At 37.1% G+C, this 24,385-nt stretch overlaps 1 protein-coding gene across 2 annotated transcripts in view; it reads right to left on the reverse strand.

Moving 5' to 3' along the window:
• Positions 1-1,975: 1,975 nt before the first annotated feature.
• The window catches only part of LOC103721574 (phenylalanine--tRNA ligase alpha subunit, cytoplasmic), a 30,421-nt gene continuing 8,011 nt past the window's right edge, over positions 1,976-24,385 (reverse strand). For both annotated transcript variants that reach the window (XM_008811840.4, XM_039115594.1), the window contains 14 exons: positions 23,209-23,267; positions 22,893-22,985; positions 21,107-21,197; positions 14,521-14,558; positions 14,401-14,439; positions 13,659-13,735; positions 13,486-13,570; positions 13,319-13,418; positions 10,489-10,585; positions 9,693-9,764; positions 3,375-3,441; positions 3,169-3,294; positions 2,474-2,528; positions 1,976-2,397 (listed from right to left, as the gene is read on the reverse strand). In XM_008811840.4, the coding sequence (XP_008810062.2) occupies positions 2,344-2,397; positions 2,474-2,528; positions 3,169-3,294; positions 3,375-3,441; positions 9,693-9,764; positions 10,489-10,585; positions 13,319-13,418; positions 13,486-13,570; positions 13,659-13,735; positions 14,401-14,439; positions 14,521-14,558; positions 21,107-21,197; positions 22,893-22,985; positions 23,209-23,267 (1,053 nt within the window). In that variant the 3' untranslated portion in view covers positions 1,976-2,343. The remainder of the gene's footprint in view (positions 2,398-2,473; positions 2,529-3,168; positions 3,295-3,374; positions 3,442-9,692; positions 9,765-10,488; positions 10,586-13,318; positions 13,419-13,485; positions 13,571-13,658; positions 13,736-14,400; positions 14,440-14,520; positions 14,559-21,106; positions 21,198-22,892; positions 22,986-23,208; positions 23,268-24,385) is intronic.

The following is a 24,385-nucleotide window of genomic DNA, read 5'->3' on the forward strand; positions in this document are numbered from 1 at the left end:
CCTTGGCTATCTCAAAGTAAATTTCGATGGCAGTCGGTCAGTGGATGGTGTAACTAGAGGGGTTGGATTTATGATCAGGGACCACCTTGGTAGGATGATAGCAGCAGGAGGGCGGTGCACGCCAGGACTCACAGTGGTCGGGACAGAGCTGTGGGCTGCTTGGGAGGGTATATCCTATGCATGGCAGGTACTTGGTGTGGAGCGGGTCTGCCTTGAGAGAGACTCATCTGTGGTTATCGACTGGCTCCGAGGGGCGGATCGATTTGGGGATGGTCATCCCCTCATTCGGGAGATCCGTAGGGTGGCGCGTTTGATGGGCGATGTTCAGATATGACACGTGTTCAGGGAGGCGAACAAGGCTGCAGACTGGGTCGCCTCTTTTATTGCTCGGCATTCCGGGGATTTTCTTTGGACGTCTGTATCAGATGTTCATCCTTATTTGCAACTTTTACTTTCTCGTGATTTAGCAGGCTGTACTTACGTTAGAGTTATATGAAATGATTAGTCGCTTTTACCAAAAAAAAAAAAAAAAAATCCTGCCGGTAGCCCTACCCCATAAGTGCTAGTCGGCAGCGACGGGCAGATAAATTAAATCTGTCTGATGACTTCTTGAATTCACTTGGACTCCAGATATTTTAAATGTCTGATGACTTCTTGAATTCACTTGGACTCCAGATATATTCCAGAAGTCTTTCCAGATACTCGTGTGTTGCCAAGATAAATTTCCTTTATGCGGTGTCTGTAATCTGATGCTAAAATGTTGTTGCAGATATTAGTTACAGTATTTTACTTTCGTTTTGAGATAGCACCAGAAATTCTTGTTCTTTCATCTCATGCACTTAAATTTACTTCATTGTATTCAATGATTGGGGCCAGTGACTGCTTGTTTTCATTTTTGGATTTGTTGGATCAACTTTTGATGAGATTCCATAGCATGATTCTCTCTCCGTGTCTCTTTCTGTCCCCGATAGCATCATTCACCGACGACCAGGTATTGCTTGTTCGTAGATTAAATAAGTATCAGGATAAACTATTTTGCGAGGGGAAGTTATTTCACCTGCCTGTTTTCTACGGAGAGTTGTTCTATATATCAAAGCAGCCAAACAGATCAAGTACTAATTCCATTACATACGGAAAACCTCCATCTTGGCCATGCTTGCATTTTACCCCTGTAATTATGCCAAGCCAAGTACATGTAAATGACTTGATGAATGTCCAGTAACTTGAATCAAGCACGCCCAAGGTTCTAAGAGACCAAGCTCAATATACTTAATTCTGGCCATGCTTGCATTTGCCATTCAACTGATGCCATATGGAACACGTATCGATGACTCAGGACAACTGCAATGACCTAATGCATGACGTCCGTGCTCCAAGACACAAGAAAATACTCCATGAACTGCAATGGCCTAAGGCATGTACCAGATTTGTCCACAGAATTGCTGAATTGCAAGAGAATGTGGGTTTAAGGTTCCAATGGGCATGTAATTAGTTTGAAAAAATTGGTAGCGTTGAGCTGATATCCAGTGTGCAGGCCACACTAACCTACAAAAGGTAAAACTTGCAAACCAACCACAAAAATGCAAAAAAAGGGAAGCACTCCATCCTTATGGTTATCAACTTGTCATCCATCCGACCACAACAATGAATTCTAAAAAGAATATGAATTGGCCGACACCTTGTTACAATATGAATGGACCTTTTGATAGGAGCTGAACCTATAGATGGCAAAACCTCTTTTTATGTTTCCAAGTTGCATTGGACCCCGAGGGAGTTCCATCAGAAACATGATCCATCTCTTATATCTCAGTATATCCAGTTCAGACTCTGCAGGAAAAAAAAATTCCTACTTTCGGTCTGGACAAGATTTTCTGCCAACCACGAGGTGTGCATCACACGGCCATGCCTGTGGGCAGATATTGGCCATAAAAAGACTTCACTGCACCTATTTAATTTTCAGCCAGATTTCTCCAGATATAATACCATGCAGGAAAAATTATCCATTGAAACTAGCAAAAGAACCAATGTTTATCTGACACCCGTCCCAAACTTTTATCTATTTATTTTACATTACATTGAATACATGACAACTACAATCCCTGAAGTAGAGAAAAATGATGTACCAAATGAAGGATATGACCACAATATTTGCTGGTTTCCTCTTCTAATCTCTCCAATTTCACAAACTTCGGATTTCAATGAGTAAAAGAATTTGGGATGACAAAACTATGACTTCTAAGAAATATAACCTGTTCTAAGATTGATCCATCTATATGTAGTGATATTTCTGAGAAATTTCATCAGATGCATAATGCCCAAACCACTCAGGCTACCCTAGCGGATCTACAGCAATCCCAAGCGGCAGATTGGGTTGTTCTTTATAAGATTGAAATCCACCTGCAAATAATGGAAATGGAAGCTTAGATTCATATTATTCTCATAATCCTATGACATTCAATTGAAAATATCAAACCTTGGGTCCAAAGAGATCTCGAATGTTGTCAATCCCATATAAAATCATTGTGGGCCTGGTTTACAAAGAATTAAAAAAAATAAAATAAAATCGAAGAACAAATAAACATATTTATAACTGCTCTAACAAAGATGATCAAGGAACTATAATGCCAATTTTGACCAGAAAGAGTTGCACTAATAATCACCCAGACACATGCAGGTCTAGGATATTAAATATATGCTAGTTACACCAGAAAAATGCCAACACATTGCTTGGAACACGTCTAAGAATATACTCCATAGTGGAAGTAAAGATGGCAAAGGTAGTCAACACAATAGCTTAAAAATGTCTAATCGGTTTATATTTGTTGCCCATTAACATTTCTATACTAGATTCTGCATTTTTGCCTTCTCCACATATTATATTTGATGCGGTCACTTGAGTTCATAGAACTCCAGATAGGAGGGAGATCCCACTCCAATCCAATCATCTACCAACTCAATAACGAAAAGAACGAAAAAAATGGGTCAGTTTACACAGTGGCAAAATCATAGAAATTCTAAGATCTATTGCAACAATTAACTTGTTTTTTAAGTTCATTTCAGATATAATTTACACATCTTAAACAAATAAAGTTCGCATTGCTGATCGAGATGCATTGATGGTCCAAAACAAGTGAGGATCCTTTCAAAAGAAACGAATTCTCAAATTACCTTTCAAGAGAGAGACCCCATGCAATCACATTAACATCTTCAGGAAGACCCATAGGGAGCAGCATTTCAGGCCTAAACATGCCAGAATTTCCAACCTCCACCCATTTCTTCAACCCTTCATGGTAACTGAAAAGCAGAACCAGATGAGACAGCGGGCAGAGAGAGAGGCATACACCAAAATGTTCAAATAAAAGAGAAAAAAACACCTGAAAACCTCCATGCTTGGTTCAGTATATGGATTATAAGCAGGTTTGAATCGCAGCTTTGACATTCCTAAAATCCAGGGTAATAACAGATATATACACAGTGAGAAAGGAGCACATGATGTGCCAAAAAAATCATGCAACCTAATTGTAACTAAGGTTTTGAATTGCACATGTTTATAAAATTGCTTATCCAGACTGAACAGGAGCAATCAAAAAATGAATGTTTAAGACGGTTGTAAAATAGCAATGCAAAAGCAGGATATATTGGTGCAATAAAACAAATAGCACTGACAAACAGAAATGCTCAGGGACTAACCAGCTGTAAACAATAATCATTTGATAACATACCAGCAGATAATGGCATAAGAACATACACAAGAAAAAGGACAACATTGTAATTTTAACTTGTTTTCATTGGAATCTTTGGGAGAAAAATTGAAACTTTGACTTCCGATAAACAACGTTCTCTTCATTAAAACCAACTGCATCCCAATGAACTTGCATTCAATTTGTCTCTTGGATTGTTGTCTGTGACTTAGAAGATGAATGTGATTCAAAATATCAATCATTATCTTCTTTTCTTTTCATTCCGACACTTTACAAGTCTCAGGGAAAGAGGCTTGTGGAAGCTCACTTTGTCCACCAACAGAAAAAGGGGATAAAAGAAAGAACGAGGGGACAAGCCACAGGAAACCTTGTTGGGTCGCTCTAAGCTGCACAGGCTCAAACTATGCGAGTAACATGGCAGGTTACCAGTTAACCTTGGTCAACCAAAGTTGCCTTGGCTATATTTTCTGCACCAATTTAAAGAGTGTAGATGTTGAGGTCCTTCTCTAAAATGTTTTCAAAACTTTGATTTTATCATACCCTTAAGTAGAAGCTGCCTACATAAAATGGAATAAGACTTTGTAAGGATCTCCTTGTAAAGAATTAATTAAACCTCTCAAGACCTCAGATGAATTAAGCTTGTCTATATAAGATTGATCTATTTGGGCAATGAGCCTAAAAATGCTTCCTAATATTGTAAACCGAAAGTGGTAGTTTTAGCAAGCAAAACCATGAATACATTCTCCATGCATGCTCATTTACATCATGTAAAAGAGGGATAACAAAAAGGAAATGAATGAAATATGGAGTACTAATTTGTCTCATGATTGGATGCCACACATATATGGACACAAGCTGATAACTTGTTACATAATTCATGGATTTTGAGAACATTGATATTTTGTCTTCAATATCCAATCTCTTATAAATATGATATACTAGACAGGGTTCTGGAGTAAAAGATACTGAAGAGCCTACAATCTAGTGAGTTATGCATTTTCATACAATTAAGCGTACAGATACATGAATTCACACATATACATACTTACAAGAACGGCATTAATTACTGGGCAAAATTAAGAGTCATGCCAGATGATCAAAATACATGATAAGACATGTAACTGCTGATTGACACCAATCAGCATGATCAGCATCCAAAATGTCTAGAAACATAATTTTAAAATTATCGGCAGCTCGTTACCTGTGCATCAAGCACTAAATTAAAGTTTCTTCAACAACAGAACACGATTAGTGTTATCTATGGTTGGAAACTACCTAAACCACTTGGTAGACGTATTTTAAGATACGTAGAACACAAATGGCCAATGTGGATATTAAACTTGAATCGATCGTCATGTATTTTGGCAAAGGACATAAATGTTAGTTAAGCCCTCCAAACAGTAGAGTCCTATAGATTCATAGATACATATGAAAGTAAACAAAACCGTAGTTTTGAAACAGCCATATACTATGACATACTTTCATGATAATCAGAAGAGAGCACACAAAAGGGGGGCTTCAACCTAATAATCAAGCATCAACAAGAACAATAAAGGATAAGTGGATCAGCTTCCTATTAGACAAGAGGGTAAAATTACACGTACCACAACAATAGAGCCATTGCATAGATCAAATGTGTATGACAACCTTTAAGACTGCTAATGTGAACTCATTTCTCAAACAACAGGGAAATCTTGATAGTTGATGATGTCGTTTTTATTCAAAATATCCTAGCATCTAAAACATTTTCAGCAAGTTGTCAGGGTGAAGGGGAAAAAAAAAATTCCACATGTCCATCTAATAGGTCATGTATGGGTTGTCATTTACCAAATGTATATACCAGGAATCCTGATGAAAGGAAAGGACATTTTGTGGATTTATACTGACCGATGTTCTAATGAAATTCTTGATCCCGTGAGGTTAAAAAAGAGTAAATTTCCTTTGACCCCAGCATATATGGATCTCTGGGCAATACATCAAAGGTTTCTCTCTTTTGACCATTAAGTCACCTGCACTTTACATATCCCCAAGACATCCACGCTTATTTGTTCTGCTAAAATTTAGCATCTAATGGCTTGCAATAACACTGCCCCTAACAGGAATACTTTGTGAACAAGAACTGATATGGACAATCTCAAATAGTTGGGCATAAGCTTAGCATTTATGATTATATTTATGGTTTTGGTTTGGCCCGACAAGCTTCTCGCAGGCAATAGCTGTAGCTTCAGCTTTGGATCTGAAATACGTTTGACAAAACTGCATTGTAATGGTTCTTAGCACTCTTCAGAATTATCATTTTTATGTATTCTATTTTCACATAAATACCTACAAAAACTAGTACATGTATATATCAGTCCTACATTAACACTAAAGTAATAGTCCAATGAAAACAAAAGACCAATGCAACATCAATTTTTCACTAACACATAAATACTTGATGACCTATATACCAGTAAGAAGGAAATTAAAAACTAATTAGGGGAATAACGCCTATTTTGTATTTGCCTGACCATAGATATTTATGTAAAAACAATTGTTCATATAGGTCATCAACAAATTGTCAATGATTTAGACAAAATAATTGATTTATAGAGTCTGCATATAAAAAAAATATTTCCATGAGCAAATTAGCTATCAATATTACCGAAGTTTGTAAACAACGACAAAATAATTAGAGATCTTGATCAAACCAGAAATTCAGGTTTTTTGAATTGCTCAACATCAAACATGCCTGTTTGTTCGAGCATGTGCATAATTGAATCCATCTTGCTTTATTTGTTTTATGTTGAAGCTTAACCTGCACAAACACACTAAAATGCGACCCAAAACCAATACTCTTTATAAGGGATGTTCAGCACTAGACTAAGGTGCCCCTATCTTTAAATACTAAATAATGAAGATTTGGGAGGGGGTTTTCTATGGTTTTAGGTACCAGTATTGAATCATACACCATTTTTCCATCGAAACAGTATGATATCGATATGGTACCAGTATTGACAGTATCTACAGAAATTAACATATTTCAAAAAATTGAAAAACCATCAGTACCAACCGGTATGGCCGATGTGGTACCGATACAACTATTTCGGCATCCCAGCACCCGTGTTGATGCCAGTTTCTTCGATGGTTTTTGAAACAACAAGGTTTTCCACCATAAGAAGTCAGCATACTATCATTATCAAGATAATGTCAAGATTCTTTTTTCCTTCCCCGAGTATCCATAAGGAATAGATATCACCAAAAAGTAACCCAAATATACTTTAAGTGTTGATGCTAACACTCTAGATTCAATCTAGTAATATTAGATACATTGGAGCAAAGCAAATTCATAAGGGTGAATTTGATGGTTTTTGCACATAATACAAATGCCCGTAGCACAATTTCATCAAGTAACACTGACACTGTCAAAGTGTATTTAGTTTAGCGCTATCTTAATAATGTGGTGAAGTTCAAAGGTCATGTTCATTATTAACCAAATTGGTAGTCTATTTTGTATATTATTCGATATTAATCTTTTGGAATTTTTGAACATAGGCCCTTGTGATATTGTTTATTTGTGTGTAACTCGGTTTTTTATTATTGGCAATGATACATCTATTAATTCCCAAAAAACTCCCCTAGTTAACTGTCCATTAGTAAATAAGAAATACTCATGAAACACTATATGCACCAATAAGTCCATATCGTAATGTTGTGATTTCATGATGCAATTGTCCTCAAGGTACGCTGTGTTCGTACGACACCCCATACCAGCCACCCTGTTACTGTGTCAGTATGCCAAGTGTGGGAGCCAGTTCGGCGTACCGACATCCTGTACCGCATACTGATTCAATATCAATATAGTACGATTCGGTACAGTATGACATACCTTGATTGCCCTTTTATTTCTAATGTTATTCTAATATTCTAAGATCACCAAAACATTGGTCATCCAATGGTAATCCAAAATGAAGAATAACACGTGATCAGATTCAAAATAAGTGCCAAAATCTTTTCCTTGAAGGGGGCCCACCACCCAGGCACCAACTTAAAAGCCAATGACCCTGAATTTTCAGGATTATTTGTCTGTTTTCATTTCAATTTAGCATTTATCAAAAATATTATCTTTTAAAAATATAATATATTATACTGCTTAAATATTGCATTTTGTACTTATACCCACTAAATGGTCAGTAACTAGATTGTTATAATTACATATGGATGTGTACACACAAAAAAAACAAAAGCATGATAAGAATTTTCTTAAGAAAGAGGAATGATGCGAAAGTGTGTTGACTGGGCAAATTAGCTATCAATATTACCGAAGTTTGTAAACAACGACAAAATAATTAGAGATCTTGATCAAACCAGAAATTCAGGTTTTTTGAATTGCTCAACATCAAACATGCCTGTTTGTTTGAGCATGTGCATAATTGAATCCATCTTGCTTTATTTGTTTTATGTTGAAGCTTAACCTGCACAAACACACTGAAATGCGACCCAAAACCAATACTCTTTATAAGGGATGTTCAGCACTAGACTAAGGTGCCCCTATCTTTAAATACTAAATAATGAAGATTTGGGAGGGGGTTTTCTATGGTTTTAGGTACCAGTATTGAATCATACACCATTTTTCCATCGAAACAGTATGATATCGATATGGTACCAGTATTGACAGTATCTATAGAAATTAACATATTTCAAAAAATTGAAAAACCATCAGTACCAACCGGTATGGCCGATGTGGTACCGATACAACTATTTCGGCATCCCAGCACCCGTGCTGATGCCGGTTTCATGCTGGAATGGTATGGCACTAGTCGTGACGTCCCACTTCGATGGTTTTTGAAACAACAAGGTTTTCCACCATAAGAAGTCAGCATACTATCATTATCAAGATAATGTCAAGATTCTTCTTTTCTTCCCCGAGTATCCATAACGAATAGATATCACCAAAAAGTAACCCAAATATACTTTAAGTGTTGATGCTAACACTCTAGATTCAATCTAGTAATATTAGATACATTGGAGCAAAGCAAATTCATAAGGGTGAATTTGATGTTTTTTGCACATAATACAAATGCCCGTAGCACAATTTCATCAAGTAACACTGACACTGTCAAAGTGTATTTAGTTTAGCGCTATCTTAATAATGTGGTGAAGTTCAAAGGTCATGTTCATTATTAACCAAATTGGTAGTCTATTTTGTATATTATTCGATATTAATCTTTTGGAATTTTTGAACATAGGCCCTTGTGATATTGTTTATTTGTGTGTAACTCGGTTTTTTATTATTGGCAATGATACATCTATTAATTCCCAAAAAACTCCCCTAGTTAACTGTCCATTAGTAAATAAGAAATACTCATGAAACACTATATGCACCAATAAGTCCATATTGTAATGTTGTGATTTCATGATGCAATTGTCCTCAAGGTACGCTGTGTTCGTACCACACCCCATACCAGCCACCCTGTTACTGTGTCAGTATGCCAAGTGTGGGAGCCAGTTCGGCGTACCGACATCCTATACCGCATACTGATTCAATATCAATATAGTACGATTCGGTACAGTATGACATACCTTGATTGTCCTTTTATTTCTAATGTTATTCTAATATTCTAAGATCACCGAAACATTGGTCATCCAGTGGTAATCCAAAATGAAGAATAACACTTGATCAGATTCAAAATAAGTGCCAAAATCTTTTCCTTGAAGGGGGCCCACCACCCAGGCACCAACTTAAAAGCCAATGACCCTGAATTTTCAGGATTATTTGTCTGTTTTCATTTCAATTTAGCATTTATCAAAAATATTATCTTTTAAAAATATAATATATTATACTGCTTAAATATTGCATTTTGTACTTATACCCACTAAATGGTCAGTAACTAAATTGTTATCATTACATATGGATGTGTACACACAAAAAAAACAAAAGCATGTTAAGAACTTTCTTAAGAAAGAGCAATGATGCGAAAGTGTGTTGACTGGAGAGATGCAATGTCATACCAAGGCGTGTAAAGAAGTCCTCCAATACTCCAAGCAGATCAGCAAGGGTGAGCCCATGATCGCATATAAGACCTGCAATAAGAGATCAAAAGACAAAATGGATCCCTAAGAGCTTGATAGCATATTAAATCACAGGTGTCATGCTATTTAGATCAGCATAGCTTCGACATGTAGTATGGGTGTCGTGTCCAAGTGTCTAAAAGAAACTAACATGGGAATCTTCTAAAAATTGAACACAAGGACATTGTTGTATCTTATATATGTATATGTAAATATGATGATATGAAGTGACAAAGAATGTCAAAGTATTGCATGCAAGTTTCGCTGTTTTAGTACTAGACCTTGTACTGGTGCCATACTATCACTGTGTCCGTACAGTACGGTACGGAGACTTTTCGATGTACCGAATGTCAGTACACCTCCCGTACCATATATCAATACCAAACCGGTACAGTACGTATTGCCCGGTTCAGCCCGGTATGGTGAACCTTGATTGCAAGTATCCAAAGGCCCAACACATTAAAAAAATCAAAAAACAAAATTTGGAGTGTGGGCAATATTGATTTCAAGGTTCGCCGTACTGGTACTACACTAGCATAATGTTGGTACGGTACGGTATGAAATTATTTTGGCGTAACGAGGATCAGTATGCCACCTGTACCGGTACCGAACCGGTACGACACAGTATGTCTGGTACCGTCTGGTACGGTACGGCATACCATAACTAATTTATACTTGTCTATAATGATTCATTCAAAAGATACAAAAATGTAGTATCAATATTGAAAAGAGGTACCTTCTATCTGATGGAACTCTGCAAGGTGAGTTCGGTCTACTGCTTCATTACGGAAAACACGATCAATAGAGAAATACTTCTTAGGCCTGAAAGATTTCTGAACAGAATATAACATTAATTAGCAGAAAGTTTGAGAAGATAAAAATAGAAGCACCAGCAACTAAACCTCAAGGAACATAAATATATTAACAAAGCTACTGGATACTGCATTCCAATACTTTATCTATAAGGAAATCCAAATTTGATTTCTTTATCATTCTTAAAACTTCCCAATATTAATTTATGACAGTTGTCAAAATCAGAAGTGCCTTGAAAAGAGGCTTCAGGACCAAAAAATTTGAGAGAACAAAATAATAATCATCTTTCAACTTGAACAAGTTCAGCTCAAGCAAACCAAAGTGAGACATTGAATATAGGTAGAGAGATATAAGTCTGGCTTCGGGTGCTTTAGGATCATTGGGGGTAGTGATAACCCCACATCACATTCCCAAGAATAGTCAGGAGCGACAGGATCATCTTCTGCAGGTATCGTAATAGTGTTGTAATGAACTTAAAGATATTAAGAAACTATCATGTATTATTTTCAAAAAAAAAACTTAAAAACCAAAAAATTCAACACACTTCAGATGTGCACAACGACTGAAGCGGTTGAGAAATGGCATGCTCTAGCTTAAAAATAGGTCTTTTAAATGAAAGTTTGGTACTTGCATTCATATAACAGAGTTGGTGAGGGCAGTTGACCAGGCACCTACCTGGGCTGGGCTACCTAGGCCAAACCTACTTAAACCCTTAATGCATGAATTTTGATATATATACATGTATACATGTATACATGTATACATGTATATATATATATATATATATATATATATATATATTGAAAGTCCTTTCCCTATTCGAGCAAGATATGATACTATTGCAGGTCACTAAGGGTGCCACTGATCCAGGCAGTAGAAGGGTACTGATTGACAGCTATTGCAGTGATTACTGCGTAGGTCATGGCAGAAGCCAGAGGCTCCTATGCCACTGATCCAGGCAGTAGCAAGGTACTGATTGACAGCTATTGCGGTGATTACTGCGTAGGTGATGGCAGAAGCCAGAGGCAGTGCCAGGTACAGTGTTTTTTTTCACCCTTTCTTTCTTACATATGCCCCAAGTTAATCAGACAGTAGCCAGGTATGGTAACTGACTTCTGGTACAGGATACTCTTCAACTTGCATGGCTTGTACAGGATGGAGTCTAACTCTAGGAGGTAAAAATTCTCATTGTTCACATGACCAAGAAATGCATATCAAAGTCTCTCATTGTTCGCATTCAAAACAGGTTTTCAGTTAATTGTACAAGCAATAATCATTTCAGAAATCAACCTTTCCTACATGATACAAGGTTCTAAAATCTAAATGGTTGCAGAGCAAAGCTGTCTCTGATAGAATGTAGACTACAATATAATCATGGCATGAATTATTCTATTCTCATTTATGTTGCAGATTGAATGATGAGTTGTATGGTATTAGATATTCGAAAGTTGTTCAACTCTGATTTGAAGTAGATTGCAGCACTAAACTCTTTGATTTCTCAAAAATCCTCCACCCTACCTTGAACCTATAGCCTGAAGCTCAAATCACATTTTGATCCAAAGCCAAGTAAAACACCTTCATGAATCATGAGATCAAAATCATACACACAAGAACATATTAATCCAATTGCTCCTTTGAAAGAATAAAAGGATGTCAAGCAAAAAGTTGAAAATCCATGGAGTCTAGGGTTTAAGGCTCAGTAAAGATCTTGGGAATAACAAGAAGATTCTTATAGGATTCAATGGTTTTCCTAAAATGAACAGCAATAAACCCCATTAAGGTATCAAAGGTGGAGAACAAGGAAAGTCGCAAGAGAAGGAATACCAAAAAAAAGGCATTATTGACACCACCAAACCTGCAGGCCACTTAACATTCCATGTATAAGGTCAACAACATTGAAAGTGGATAGGAGAATAAGAGGAAGAGTTGGAAGAGCAGGTGCCACCTTGCTGTGCCATGGGAGGATGAGGAAGGGATAGATGAGTGGGGAAGAGAGTTTGTAAAAATCAGGAGGAGGTTGCACATTCAAGAAAAAGAATTTTAACAAATTGATAGTCTGAACTCTGAAGTAACAGAAGCTAAGCCAGTCTTGACAAAAAACCCATTGCATCTGTTATTCTTTTGTGTTTTATGGAAACTTGTAACACCAAAAACTTGATTTTGTTCTCACCAGACATGCAGTTTAATAACAAAAATAAGTTCTATGTAAACTAGCTTCCAGAGAAATGGAACAAAAGAAACTCTGAGTAATCTTCCTAATACCAGCCTTCTTCTTGTTTACGCTCTTGTTTTGTATTTGTCCATCCAAATATTTAATTTGACTACAAAATTCCCATCTCCAATTGTCACAGTTAATGGTGCCTATAAACTCAAGATGAAGGGATTTAAACTAAAAGATTAATAAGAAATACAATGAAACACAATAAGTGAACTCCTTTCACTTTTACCTCTCGGCTTCATTTAATGGTTGATAACCTTAGAACAATAGCCTAAGAAATATTCAAATGGAATATTTAATAATCTTCAGTGTTTTATCAGGTTGATTACATTTAACTCCTTCACAAACTTGGTCGATGTTCATCTCCACACATCGAACACATAACTCTCAACATATATAAGAATGAATTACTTAACATATTGCATGTTTTGAGCAAATAAGGAAAATAATATATATATTTCAAACTAAAAATATCATCAATCAAAGGCGTAAGCAGTTGAAAAGTAGAAATCTATAAGATTGTGCGTATGAGCACCTGCTGAGCAAGCATGTAAAGCATTCTTGTAGAAACTGCAGTTGTATGAGTTCGAAGTAGGTTTTTGTCTGCTTCTTCCCTTTTCCAGTCATATCCATACCTGGAAAGTACAATATTTTAGTAAGAAACATGATGAATATGAATCCTCATACAATTAAAGAACATACCCTTTGGACCCATAACCACCAGATTCATGAACACGCTTTACCCTCTCAACATAATCTTCAGGTAATTGTCTTGTAGCAGCAGGAACTGCAAAACCAAAGCATCAGATGACCATTTTTCCAGAATATATAGCAGCAAACATGCAAAATTTCCATCGGATCTTGAGGCACTAGACCTTTAAGAAAGAAAGTGTCATGTGAATCACGAGCAGGGTGCTGTTGCGGCTGGAATAACGCATCAAAATTCCAAAAGCTTTACATAAACAATTAAAATAACCATCAATCAGGGCTATGATACTAAAACATTAACTACAAAAGCTCATAAGGAGGTATATACAGGCAGGTGCATGGACATGGAGACAAAGGAAGTGGAAAATTTTTAAAATACAAGATATAAAGAACACCGGATATAGACCTAAGCCGTTCATATTGAGTTATTTGGTAATGATAAGAGTGTTAATAAAATCATTCGCTGTAAACTGAAAAAAGAAAATGCACTATTTGACATCTTAAATATCATGGACAAATATCCATTCCTAAACTCAATCATAGAGAGGCTGCACATAATTTTATGACTTCAGCATAGCAAAATAGCTTTTAGGTAGCAAACTGCAACCTTTTACATCTGCTTTGTCCAGATTGTTTCAAAAAGTGTATATTTCTACCAAAAGAAATGGTAATATATGGAGCCAGAATGTAATGTCACAAGATCTTGTTTGACCTATAAGTTTATCATATTCTCCATTTCCATGTAACTTGGTACTTCTTAACATCTTTATCTGAAAATGAAATTCAGCTGGGCGCACCATCACAGATTAGTATGAAACATTGGTTAGAGTATGTTAGCCATTCATGGACTGCCTCTCATGTACCTGATAACAGCATGATACAGAACTGGTAAAGGGAAAACCTTGATACCTGCTTTCTACAAAGTTGTTTGTTGGCATCTCCTCGAAACTGCACCAAGTATTAAGAATCACAAGCAGGGAACACAATTGTAATATGTAACAAGTAAAAGAAAGCTTCACATTTGCTTACCCCATCTGAAGGAAGATATTCTGGATTTCCTCACGGACCTGAAACAAAGTATATTATAAATTTGGAAGCTTCAGCAGAAACAAACAACTTTGTCACTGACAGGTTTTGAAACTGACTCGGCAAGTCGCATAAAGATAAAACTGTGAAACGCCCTCGAACATGGTTCTTACATAACATCCAAAATGTAACATGCAACCAATTGTTCTCTTTTCTTTTTCCAATGTTAGTTTTATTGAACTAATGCGAAGACATTCAAAAAAAATGATCATGCTATATGTTTTTAATATGCATATCAGCAAATGTTGAATTGGCAATGGTTTACTGGAAACACAAAAACAATACAAAACACCAGCAGATAAGCCAAATTAAATAAAAGCATAACTTATTTTCGGTTTTTCACCTTCTTTTCCTTCTTAATGGTTCAGTAGTCCATCAAGAAGACAAGAAAAGACTCCTAGCGACAATCTCTGCAAAGGAGGATAAATTCTACTTGACGTTTCCAGAAAGCATTGTTTTTCATTATCCCATTAATTTCTTAATCCTTAAATTTAGAAATTTCCAACATAAAGCATGCTGGAACAATGGCACGGAGCCATCTTCCTGTTTTACTCTTAGTTTGATGCAGACAAAAGCAATCGGCGAAGCCCCTATACTCCAGACTTGCCCATAAGAGAATTACAAATTCCACTATTTCACAAAAGAAATTCATAGATCTCCAGCATTGAGTAAAAAAATGTCAGGACTTCCCTGCAAAAATATGGAGTGCCCGCTAATCATTGCTCAGTCTTGTCTTAAAACCGTCACACAAGAAAATCTAATTTAGAAGAAACCATGCAAAAGCTTGACTTGTGATTTGACACATATGGCCCTGCAAGACCTTAGAATTGGGGAATCTCGTTCCAGAGCAAGCAATGAGAGAAGATTTTATGATAGGAATGTTGCATTTATTCCACTTGCACATCCTCAATCCCTGCTTCCTAGCATCCAGACTATCAAAACCTTTTCCTTCTTTATACAATGGGCTTCACATATCCTAATTCTTCAAAGGTTCTCGGCTTTCTCTTGAGCTATAGTACAATGTAACAAATGCCTTCACTTTTATTTAGTCTTCCCCTATCCACTTTTCAAAGCTTTAGACCAAATTCCAATACAATGTTACCGAGCTGCTTTCATGCATCAAAAAGATGAATGCATTCACTACTTTCAAACTTCTACAGATGTCTACGTTCCTACATTTAACAGCTTAATGAGAGACATAATGGTTCACTACATTCAAATTAAGCAAAAATGACCACATTAATTTACATTTGTTAGATATCTTCCAAGTTTTTTTGGTCACCCCAAAACCCATCAAGCCAGACAGATCCACCCAAGGTATGCCAAACCGGTACCAGTAGGCGTACCGGTCGGCTGGCGAACTGGTACCACTGGTTTGGCCTCATTTCTAATTTCGCACGCTTTTTTTTTTGGAATTTTCTCTTTTCAAACTTTTTTTTATGAATTTAAGTCTAATTTGATATTTTTTGTTGTTTTTTTATTTTTTTTCATATTTTCTAATATTTCTATAATTCCGGTTTAAGCTAGATGATGCATCTTATTGCTTTTCAAATGATACAAATCATAAAATGAACATAAAATATCTTCAAATCAAGATACAATCAATTACATACTTTTAAATCACTCTCGGATTATGTAAAATCGGATCGAGTGGCAATGCCTCTCGTAGATATCCGGATCATCAACATAATTAGGAGGCACATCAACCCACCCCTCTAACCAAGTGGCGTAATAGTCTTGTATATGCATCCCATAAGGAACGCACGCCGGATTATAAGCACTCTCGGATCTCTCGCTAAGAGGTGTCTTCTGGCTATGAAAGGGCCCATCCGAATATGACGGCAGCTAAATCCAACCCATAAGATGCTCCGGGCTGCGTAGGGTAGTAGCCACTAGAAGATAACTCCGACGCACCATATTCATATTCGTATCCATATGGATCATAGGTTGCCTGAGGCAGCAGATAATAAGATCCAATATACGACTCGAAACCTGATACGTCTATGAATCCTACTTCACATGCGAGATCATCTACAGCTGCATCCTGTCTTCCTGAACGACCTCGAGGAGCTCGTCTCCTATATGCAATGGTATCTTCGCGGGCTCTATCAGATTGTGGATCATGGTCCCTATCATATGTAGCATGCGTAAACTAAAACTCACCAGTGTATCGAAGATCAGCCTCTAGCTATCTCGTAAGTAGTACCATATTGTCCACTCCCTCTATGGCTAGCAGATCCATAACCACCAGAACCTTCATTGTTGCTGCTCCGGGCTCCTCGACACTCTAATGGGGCCCTTTATTTGTTTTTGATTTGCTGGGCAACTGCCTTCTTATCCTTCATGCCCCTCTCTACCTGGCTATGTCGCCCTTCTGACCGAGTCGACCGGATACCGTAGTGTCCTCGTCTGAGCATCTCTCAATCATCTCTCTAAAAGGGTGTCTCGTACGAGTCATATGGTGATTGGCTCTCCTGTGGCTACGGCTGATCAGCTGTGGGAGTGCATGGAATATTGCGCTCAGCCCATTGCTCTAGATCGATCCTAGCCTCGCTGGCTATGAAGCCGGCCGATCGTGGAGGCGATCCTAGCTCGTCAAACTCCAGTTCCTATTACTGGCCCACAAGCCAACCTATCATAGGATCATTGTCATCATCGACGAAAGCCCTATAGATTGGATCTGCATACTTGAGCTCTTCTTCCTCCTGAATGCACTTTAGCTTCATCCGCAGATTGTAGTTCACAGATACAAGATCGTTGAGACACTTTTGTGTCAAACGGTTCCTCTGCTTGCTGTGAATGAAGGCGAAGGTAGACCAATTGCGCTCATAGCCACTCGAGAAAACCGTCTGAAAGAGGATCTGGATAGCTATCCGCTTAAGATTTTTTGCGAACACCCCAAAATGAATCCACCATTGAGATGCAAAAATATTGAAGAAAAATAGATATTAGTGCCATATTAGTAACCATCTAACGCCAGGTGAATGTCCTCCTGATGCGTAACATATCTGGATTCATAGTTGTCTTACTCATGACAGCTGCTCATCGTCCAAAGCTGTTACTGCCCTCTCTAAATAATTTAGTCTATGAAAAAGAAGCGTGTTGTACTATGTTAATAATAAAAAATACCGGTATACTTACACATGCCATTAAGGTTAAGTTACTTCTTCTAGACATAAGACCGCGACTTTGAATCAAGCTCCATCTTGTAAATGACATTACGCAGAGCCGCCAGAAGTTCGTTATCCATACCAATTCTAGATTTGTTGTACTGTAACCGGGGATTTAGATAATATGCTGCACATAGACGAAACCATCTTAATAAAATTATACAAGTACTGCAGCAGTATAATTTTCAATGTTCATGCTTACCTGCTAGATGCAAATTCCTACCCATTTGATAGTCCCACCCCGCTTAATGATGTCGATGTACTCCTGGGCATGGGCTGAATCTGCCTCCATAAACTGAGCCTTTGCCCTCTCCATCATGTGATACAAGAAGTCCATCTGAAGATACCTCTTGCTATCCATGGCCCGCAGCACTTCATATAATGGCTTGATAGCCTTAAATATCGCAGTAGCCCACTGTCAGAATATCTGCCTCGTCACAAAGTATTCGATCTTGCTCCTTTCGGTGCCAGCATGGAAATATCTACTTTCCTGCTACTTGATACTGATAAATATCTGATGCAGGGTTGCTTTCTTCTCGAGAAGGCTATCAAGTGGAACGTAGTTGGTAGCAAACTATGTGACTCCTGGTTTCAGAATCTCTTCTTCTGCAAATCTTCTCATCGGTGAAAGGACCCAGGTATGGTTATAAATATATCTGGTGATATATTGGGCTATCTCCACCATATGTTGCATCCTACAGATCTTTGCAATATCCATCAGCATGAGGTTGATACAATGTGCAGCACATGGAGTCCAGAAAATATGTGGTCGTTGCTTCAAGATTTCTCCGGCAGCCTTATATTGCGACCCATTATCAGTGACGATCTATACGACATTCTTCTCTCCTATTTGATCAATCACCTCTTCCATCAATTTGAGGATGTAAGCGGTGTCGTGCACCTGATTCGAAGCATCAACCGACTTGTAAAAAAAATCTTCATATCACAGCATATCAGAAAGTTGATGCTCAATTTGGTACGACCGGTCCAACTATCACAGTCAGTCCATATGTGGGCCACTTGCTCTTGTAGAAGGCAATCCATTTCTCTAGCTCCTTATTGTTGTCTAGAAGCTCACCGTAGATGTCCTTCAGGCTTGGACGATCTACACCAGGATCGAAGCCTGTATAGCAAAAATGGCAGATCTGTAGTACGTATTGTCCACCACATTCGCTGGGATGTGACTGAAGTGGAACCAGAATTCAATAGCTCGCCACATATTCTTCTTCAGCATTAAGTCAACCCTCCGCTGTTTTGAATTGCTGCTTCTGGTGGAATTCTTCTGCATGACTTTTTTCAGCTACCAAAACCACCCAGGATAGATCCAATCCGACCACTGCCTCTGTTGACACCCTCTCTAACTGAGGATGTCCTCGTAAACTCTAGATCTTGTCTGATACTTGTAGAACTGGAGCCTGACTCGTAAGATGAAGGCCCAAATCGAGCCCTATGCCTGGCCACCTCCTCTTGCTGCCACTAATCATCCAAGCTCGTCTGCATGGCAGCCTGGATCTCTGCCTTCTCGTCATCTAGACCTCGGCTTCCTCTGACTCTTTGGAGTGATAGGAAGGTAGCTCTATCGCTCGGCGTTCCACCTCTGCCTTCTTCTTAGGAACCCTCTCCTTCACTTCTTTAATTTCAGCGAGATTCTCCTCATCAGCAGTCAGATCTCCAGTAGGCATTTCGAGCACGTAGCTACCTCACCGAAATTACCAGCTAAGTGTTGCTTCAACCTGGTTACCACCCCTTTCTTAAAGCTCTTGTGGCACCATTTGCACTGAAACTAGTGCCGGCCCTCGAGCATTTGCCTATGCTCCCAGCCAATATCATGCTCTAGGGGTTGGTTTTTTTTGATGGCTCCATTTCTACGAGAACGATAATTTTTTAACTTTTTTATTCATTTTTATATTTTTAATAATTTTTAGTTCAAAAAAATATTTATTTATTGGGTTCCTTGTTCTGGTACAACATGTTGATTTTCTCTTCTTCAACTTCTACTGCTTCTTTCATCTCATCATTATTTTTTCTTAGCTTCTTCATATTCTCTTGTTTGCCCACTGGGTGTTATTTTGAGTTCTTATTAAACCTGACTTTAATCCTTAAATATCATCTAAGTTCACTATATGTTGTCATTTGTGGTGGCTTATATGTTCATAAATCAAAAGCAGACCACAATAAAGTTGTTCATACAGCCAAACCAATAACTCTGGTATGTAGCTTTTTCTGCACAGTGACACTATGTACTCATACGAAATAGGGCCACATCACATCTTCCATTCAATGAATGCAATTAACAAGAATCACCAAGTTGATGCCCAGGCTCAAACACCCTAATTGCTGCACTCCAGAAAATTAGAGACCTCCATAAGCACCTTAACAATTTAGCAGTATAAAGAGTCCCAATACATTTAAACCCTATGATGATTTCTATTTAAATCACCCATCCCTTACCCGCCCATGGAAATCCACAAAAGCTCTTCTCTTGTTACAGCTTTTAAAATGTTTGAGATTATAATGATATATGGTTGTTTTCCTCATCCTAACTTTAATATTTGACCAGACTATTTAAGTTTCAAGGCAAATAGGTGAAATTAAAGTGATCTCATGCAACATACTTGCTCTCAATTTTTCACCCTTTGCAGATTGCACATCAGTCAATTATCTTTAAAAAATGCCTTCATGGTAATGAAATCTTTTAACAATACAAAGTCAGGCTGATACTCGTCAAACTGCAGAATGCATATTTAATTCACTAATTTATTTAATATATGAAATGAAACATTCTAATGCTGGTGCTGGATAAAATTTACAGTAATGGCCACGTAATAGCATGGTTTGCACTGCCATTCAGTATCAGGCATACCAAATTTTACTCACAATGAACCGATACTTGGTAGCCCCCTCAATGAGTGTTGATACCAAGAACCAGAACGTACTAACACTGTATCAGTTGGAAACTGGTATGGGTACCACAACTGGTATTGCCAACCTTGTGTAATAGCCTCATAAAGTAGAATAATAATGTTAAACAACCAGCAAAATTGATATTCTATGCAAAGTGCAAATAAGCACTTAAAAAAATGAATTATATAAATAATGCCATTATTAATAAAACTATGTGTTCTTTAAGTATTGGACTCTATGTATCGGGCATCGTGGATCATAGTGATAGGAAACAATTACTCTATAAGCTGCCCTATTGACACTATGTATTGGATTGGTGTATGGAACCAAGAGCCATATCTGTTGTGCCAATATGGATGGTGGTTTTGGTACTATAAACATTGTCACTAAGGAATCAAGATACATTTAAGACCCAAATATAAAAGTACTGTAAGAAAAGATAAGTTCAACAATACCTCTAGCAATGGTTGCAAATAACCAACTTGGATTGGTTGCCCTTGAGCACTGAGGTTATACTCCTTGAACTCTAAGTCCTTCCAATCACCCCTTAAAAAGGCAAAATCACATAAGATTTTTCATCACAATGATCTTTACAACATTGAATTCTACAAAATGGATAGGCAAGCAAGCCTACTTTTGTGGGCATGTGTAGGAAATGGATGCATTATATGAACTAGAACTAGAAATATGCAGATAAAAGGGCTGGGAGATGAGCAAGGGGGAACAAGAAGACACACAGATAATTCTTTTTTGTCTTACAATAGCATTGGGACATTTCTAGTTTAATTATAGAGGGCATTAAGCTCTAAAAGTTCAGCTACAGAAGGAAACACAGCTACAAACAAATAGCTCCAATCGTGCAAGCTTCTCCCATTAAAATAGTAGAGATAAGACAAATGGATCACCAGTAAAGACAAGCTAACAAAAAACTAACTGAGTGTACATAAGAAACAAGCAAAAATAGAAAAAAATTATGAAGCAGGGTATAATACATTACACGCTACAAGGTCACACAAAGCACCACCTAATTTTGACTAACAACACAACAAAATCTGCATTATTTTTACATGTTATGTTGGCTAGCTTAGCTACATTCCTGATTCAGTGGAGAACAAAGATGAAAATGAAATGAATGGCACTTCCAAATATTGCCATATCTCTCCAATGTATCTTCTGTTACTTTCATTCAAAGGATTCCACAAATAATAATGCAATAAGATTTTAAAAAGCAGCAGCTTGTCTCTCCTAAATCCTCATTCCCATCCCTCACCACATCAGACATGACACAAGGTTCACCCTCTGAAAATCATAAGTATGCAAAACCCCATATATAGTACATGACATTTCACATCTCATCACATTTTCCTTCACTAAACAAATCACATATGTGTTGGCTATACCAAACACCTCTTTCACAATGAACTGAATATAAGATGTTAAAACAATGAGGCCATAAAGAGGCCTTACTGTTTAAGACACACTCAAGGATTGAATCTCCTAGTTTGTTGAAAAGCAATGCCCCAGAACCACCAAATAATTAATAGTAACAATAAAATACCAACAACATCAACAAAATATGCTTTAGAGAATGGCTGAGTGGAGTTTTTTTTTTTTTAATCTCTTCATTCAATTATATACCAATACAACCTCAAAGCTGCAGCAGCGACAGATGTGCTGAAGCATTTAAAAGAGTGCTTGCTAAAACCATAGCATGCAGAAGACTCTTCAAAGATCGTGTACCATGAAATTTTAGTATACATACAAAGGCGACATGCAAATATTTCAAGAAATGTCTTTTTGTAATCCCTAATGGAAACCAAGAAGTTGAGACTGAACATCAATTTAATGTTAATATTCAAATAAAGACTCCACAATGAGTAAGTGTTTTAACATCAAATGTAACTTTAAAAACAATAAGTTATTACAAAAGAATTATCCCTTCTAAGTTCCTTCCTGACGAGCATCTTAATTGTTTGCAAAGCAAATGTCAATGATATTTGGGAAGCTTGAATATGATATCAATAGACGACAAAATTTCAAGGTGAAAAATTAACCAACTCCTTTTTACATATTGCTCAGAAGCACCTTTGAATAGTTCGCAAACATTTAAGTTAATTAAGTTGGATTAACTTAAAGATCAAGCAAAACTCCACGAATGTTTGGTAACATGCCATTCATCATGCTTCTTTTCTGTCAGCAGTGTCATTTGTTCGCAACTAAGGGGACACACAGAAGGAATACCTTTGTAGATGTTCTCGAGTCAAATCAGTTGCAGCCTTTTTCCTCTCTGGAGCGTACTTTGTACCCTTTCTTAAAGAGTAGGCCTTCCACATCCTATAGATAGGCAAGTTCCAAATATAAAGATGATTAGGAGAAAGAGCTGCAGTACGAGGAAAGTAAATCAATTCAGAATAACAATTTTGAAACATGATATTTTCAAATTATCTAAAACCACTTGCACTCACAGATATTCATATGTGCATAAAGGAGAGAGAAAAATCAAAAAAGATTAAATAAAAAGATTCATCAAGCAAATTCATGAGAAAGTGAGCATTACTGAAGGGTAATGAGCTTTCTTTTCTTCAAAGCATCAATGTCTTCTTTCTTATCAACAACCTGCAATAACAATTAGTTTAATAAACTGCAAAGATACAAGGATATAAGATCAGATCATCCATGACAAGTAAATTTGATGATACATGAGTATATGAAATGTTCAAAAACATTGGAACTTCTATCCATTTGGTCAACCAGAGGCTAGTTTCTACAGCTTAACGTTTCCAATTTAATAGGTCATGTTAACAATGTTTTTAAGCTTCGGTATTGGATCCTGTACTGGTACTTTGCCAATACGGAATGGTAGGGTATATTACAACCCTATGTCAACACATGGTACACTATTGGAGTCGGCACAACACCCATATCATGTGTTGCTACGAGGGCATATACCCAGACCCTGTAGTAAAAATAATAAACAGCAGCTGATAATTATGTTTGGAAATTAATCTAAATCCTTCCGTTATGACTCCATAATATAATAGAGATAAATTTATCACAAAGTAATAGATTTTTCGCTCACTATTTATCTCATCATTGTGATTAGATTGGATAGGTTTATGGAAGACATTTCAACAGAACAAAATGAGAGTTGTTGGTGCAGACCCTTAAAAATTTATAAAATATGGTAGAAATATCATTAACGATAATGGTTATAAATAGTTACGCAAAGATTCGTTTCTTGAGCTTATGCCAGTCTGGGATTGTAAGGAAGCAGATAGCATATTAAATATATCAATGAAGTGTCCCAATGAGATGACTTCCACTTATGGAAAAAGGTCAATCAAATGATTCAGAAGTTACACCAGAGAACAAATGTTACCATTCATGGACAATTATGTTTATAATAAAATGAAGCTAGATGAGTAGAATTTACTGAGGTTATAAGTCTCAGCTGAGATCAGTTTCGGTCGAGATCGAACCAAAATTGGCCCCTAGTTTCGCATTTTGGTTAGCGTCGGCAGTTTCAGTCTGTTTCAACTGAAATTGATCTTCAAGTAGCTGTAGAAGTTTTTTTTAAAGCTTTCTTTTGATTTTTTTTTTCTATCGTATATTTCCCATTTCTTTGTTTTCTTAAGTACATCAGCTATGTAGTACAAATTTTCAGTGGATTTTCTTTTTTACCTTGAGTTAAAAAGGGATATAATAATTATAATTCTTGATGTCCAAGGCTTTTA

Source organism: Phoenix dactylifera, chromosome 18 (genome assembly GCF_009389715.1).
Source record: "Phoenix dactylifera cultivar Barhee BC4 chromosome 18, palm_55x_up_171113_PBpolish2nd_filt_p, whole genome shotgun sequence".
In the NCBI taxonomy this organism is placed as follows: domain Eukaryota; kingdom Viridiplantae; phylum Streptophyta; class Magnoliopsida; order Arecales; family Arecaceae; genus Phoenix; species Phoenix dactylifera.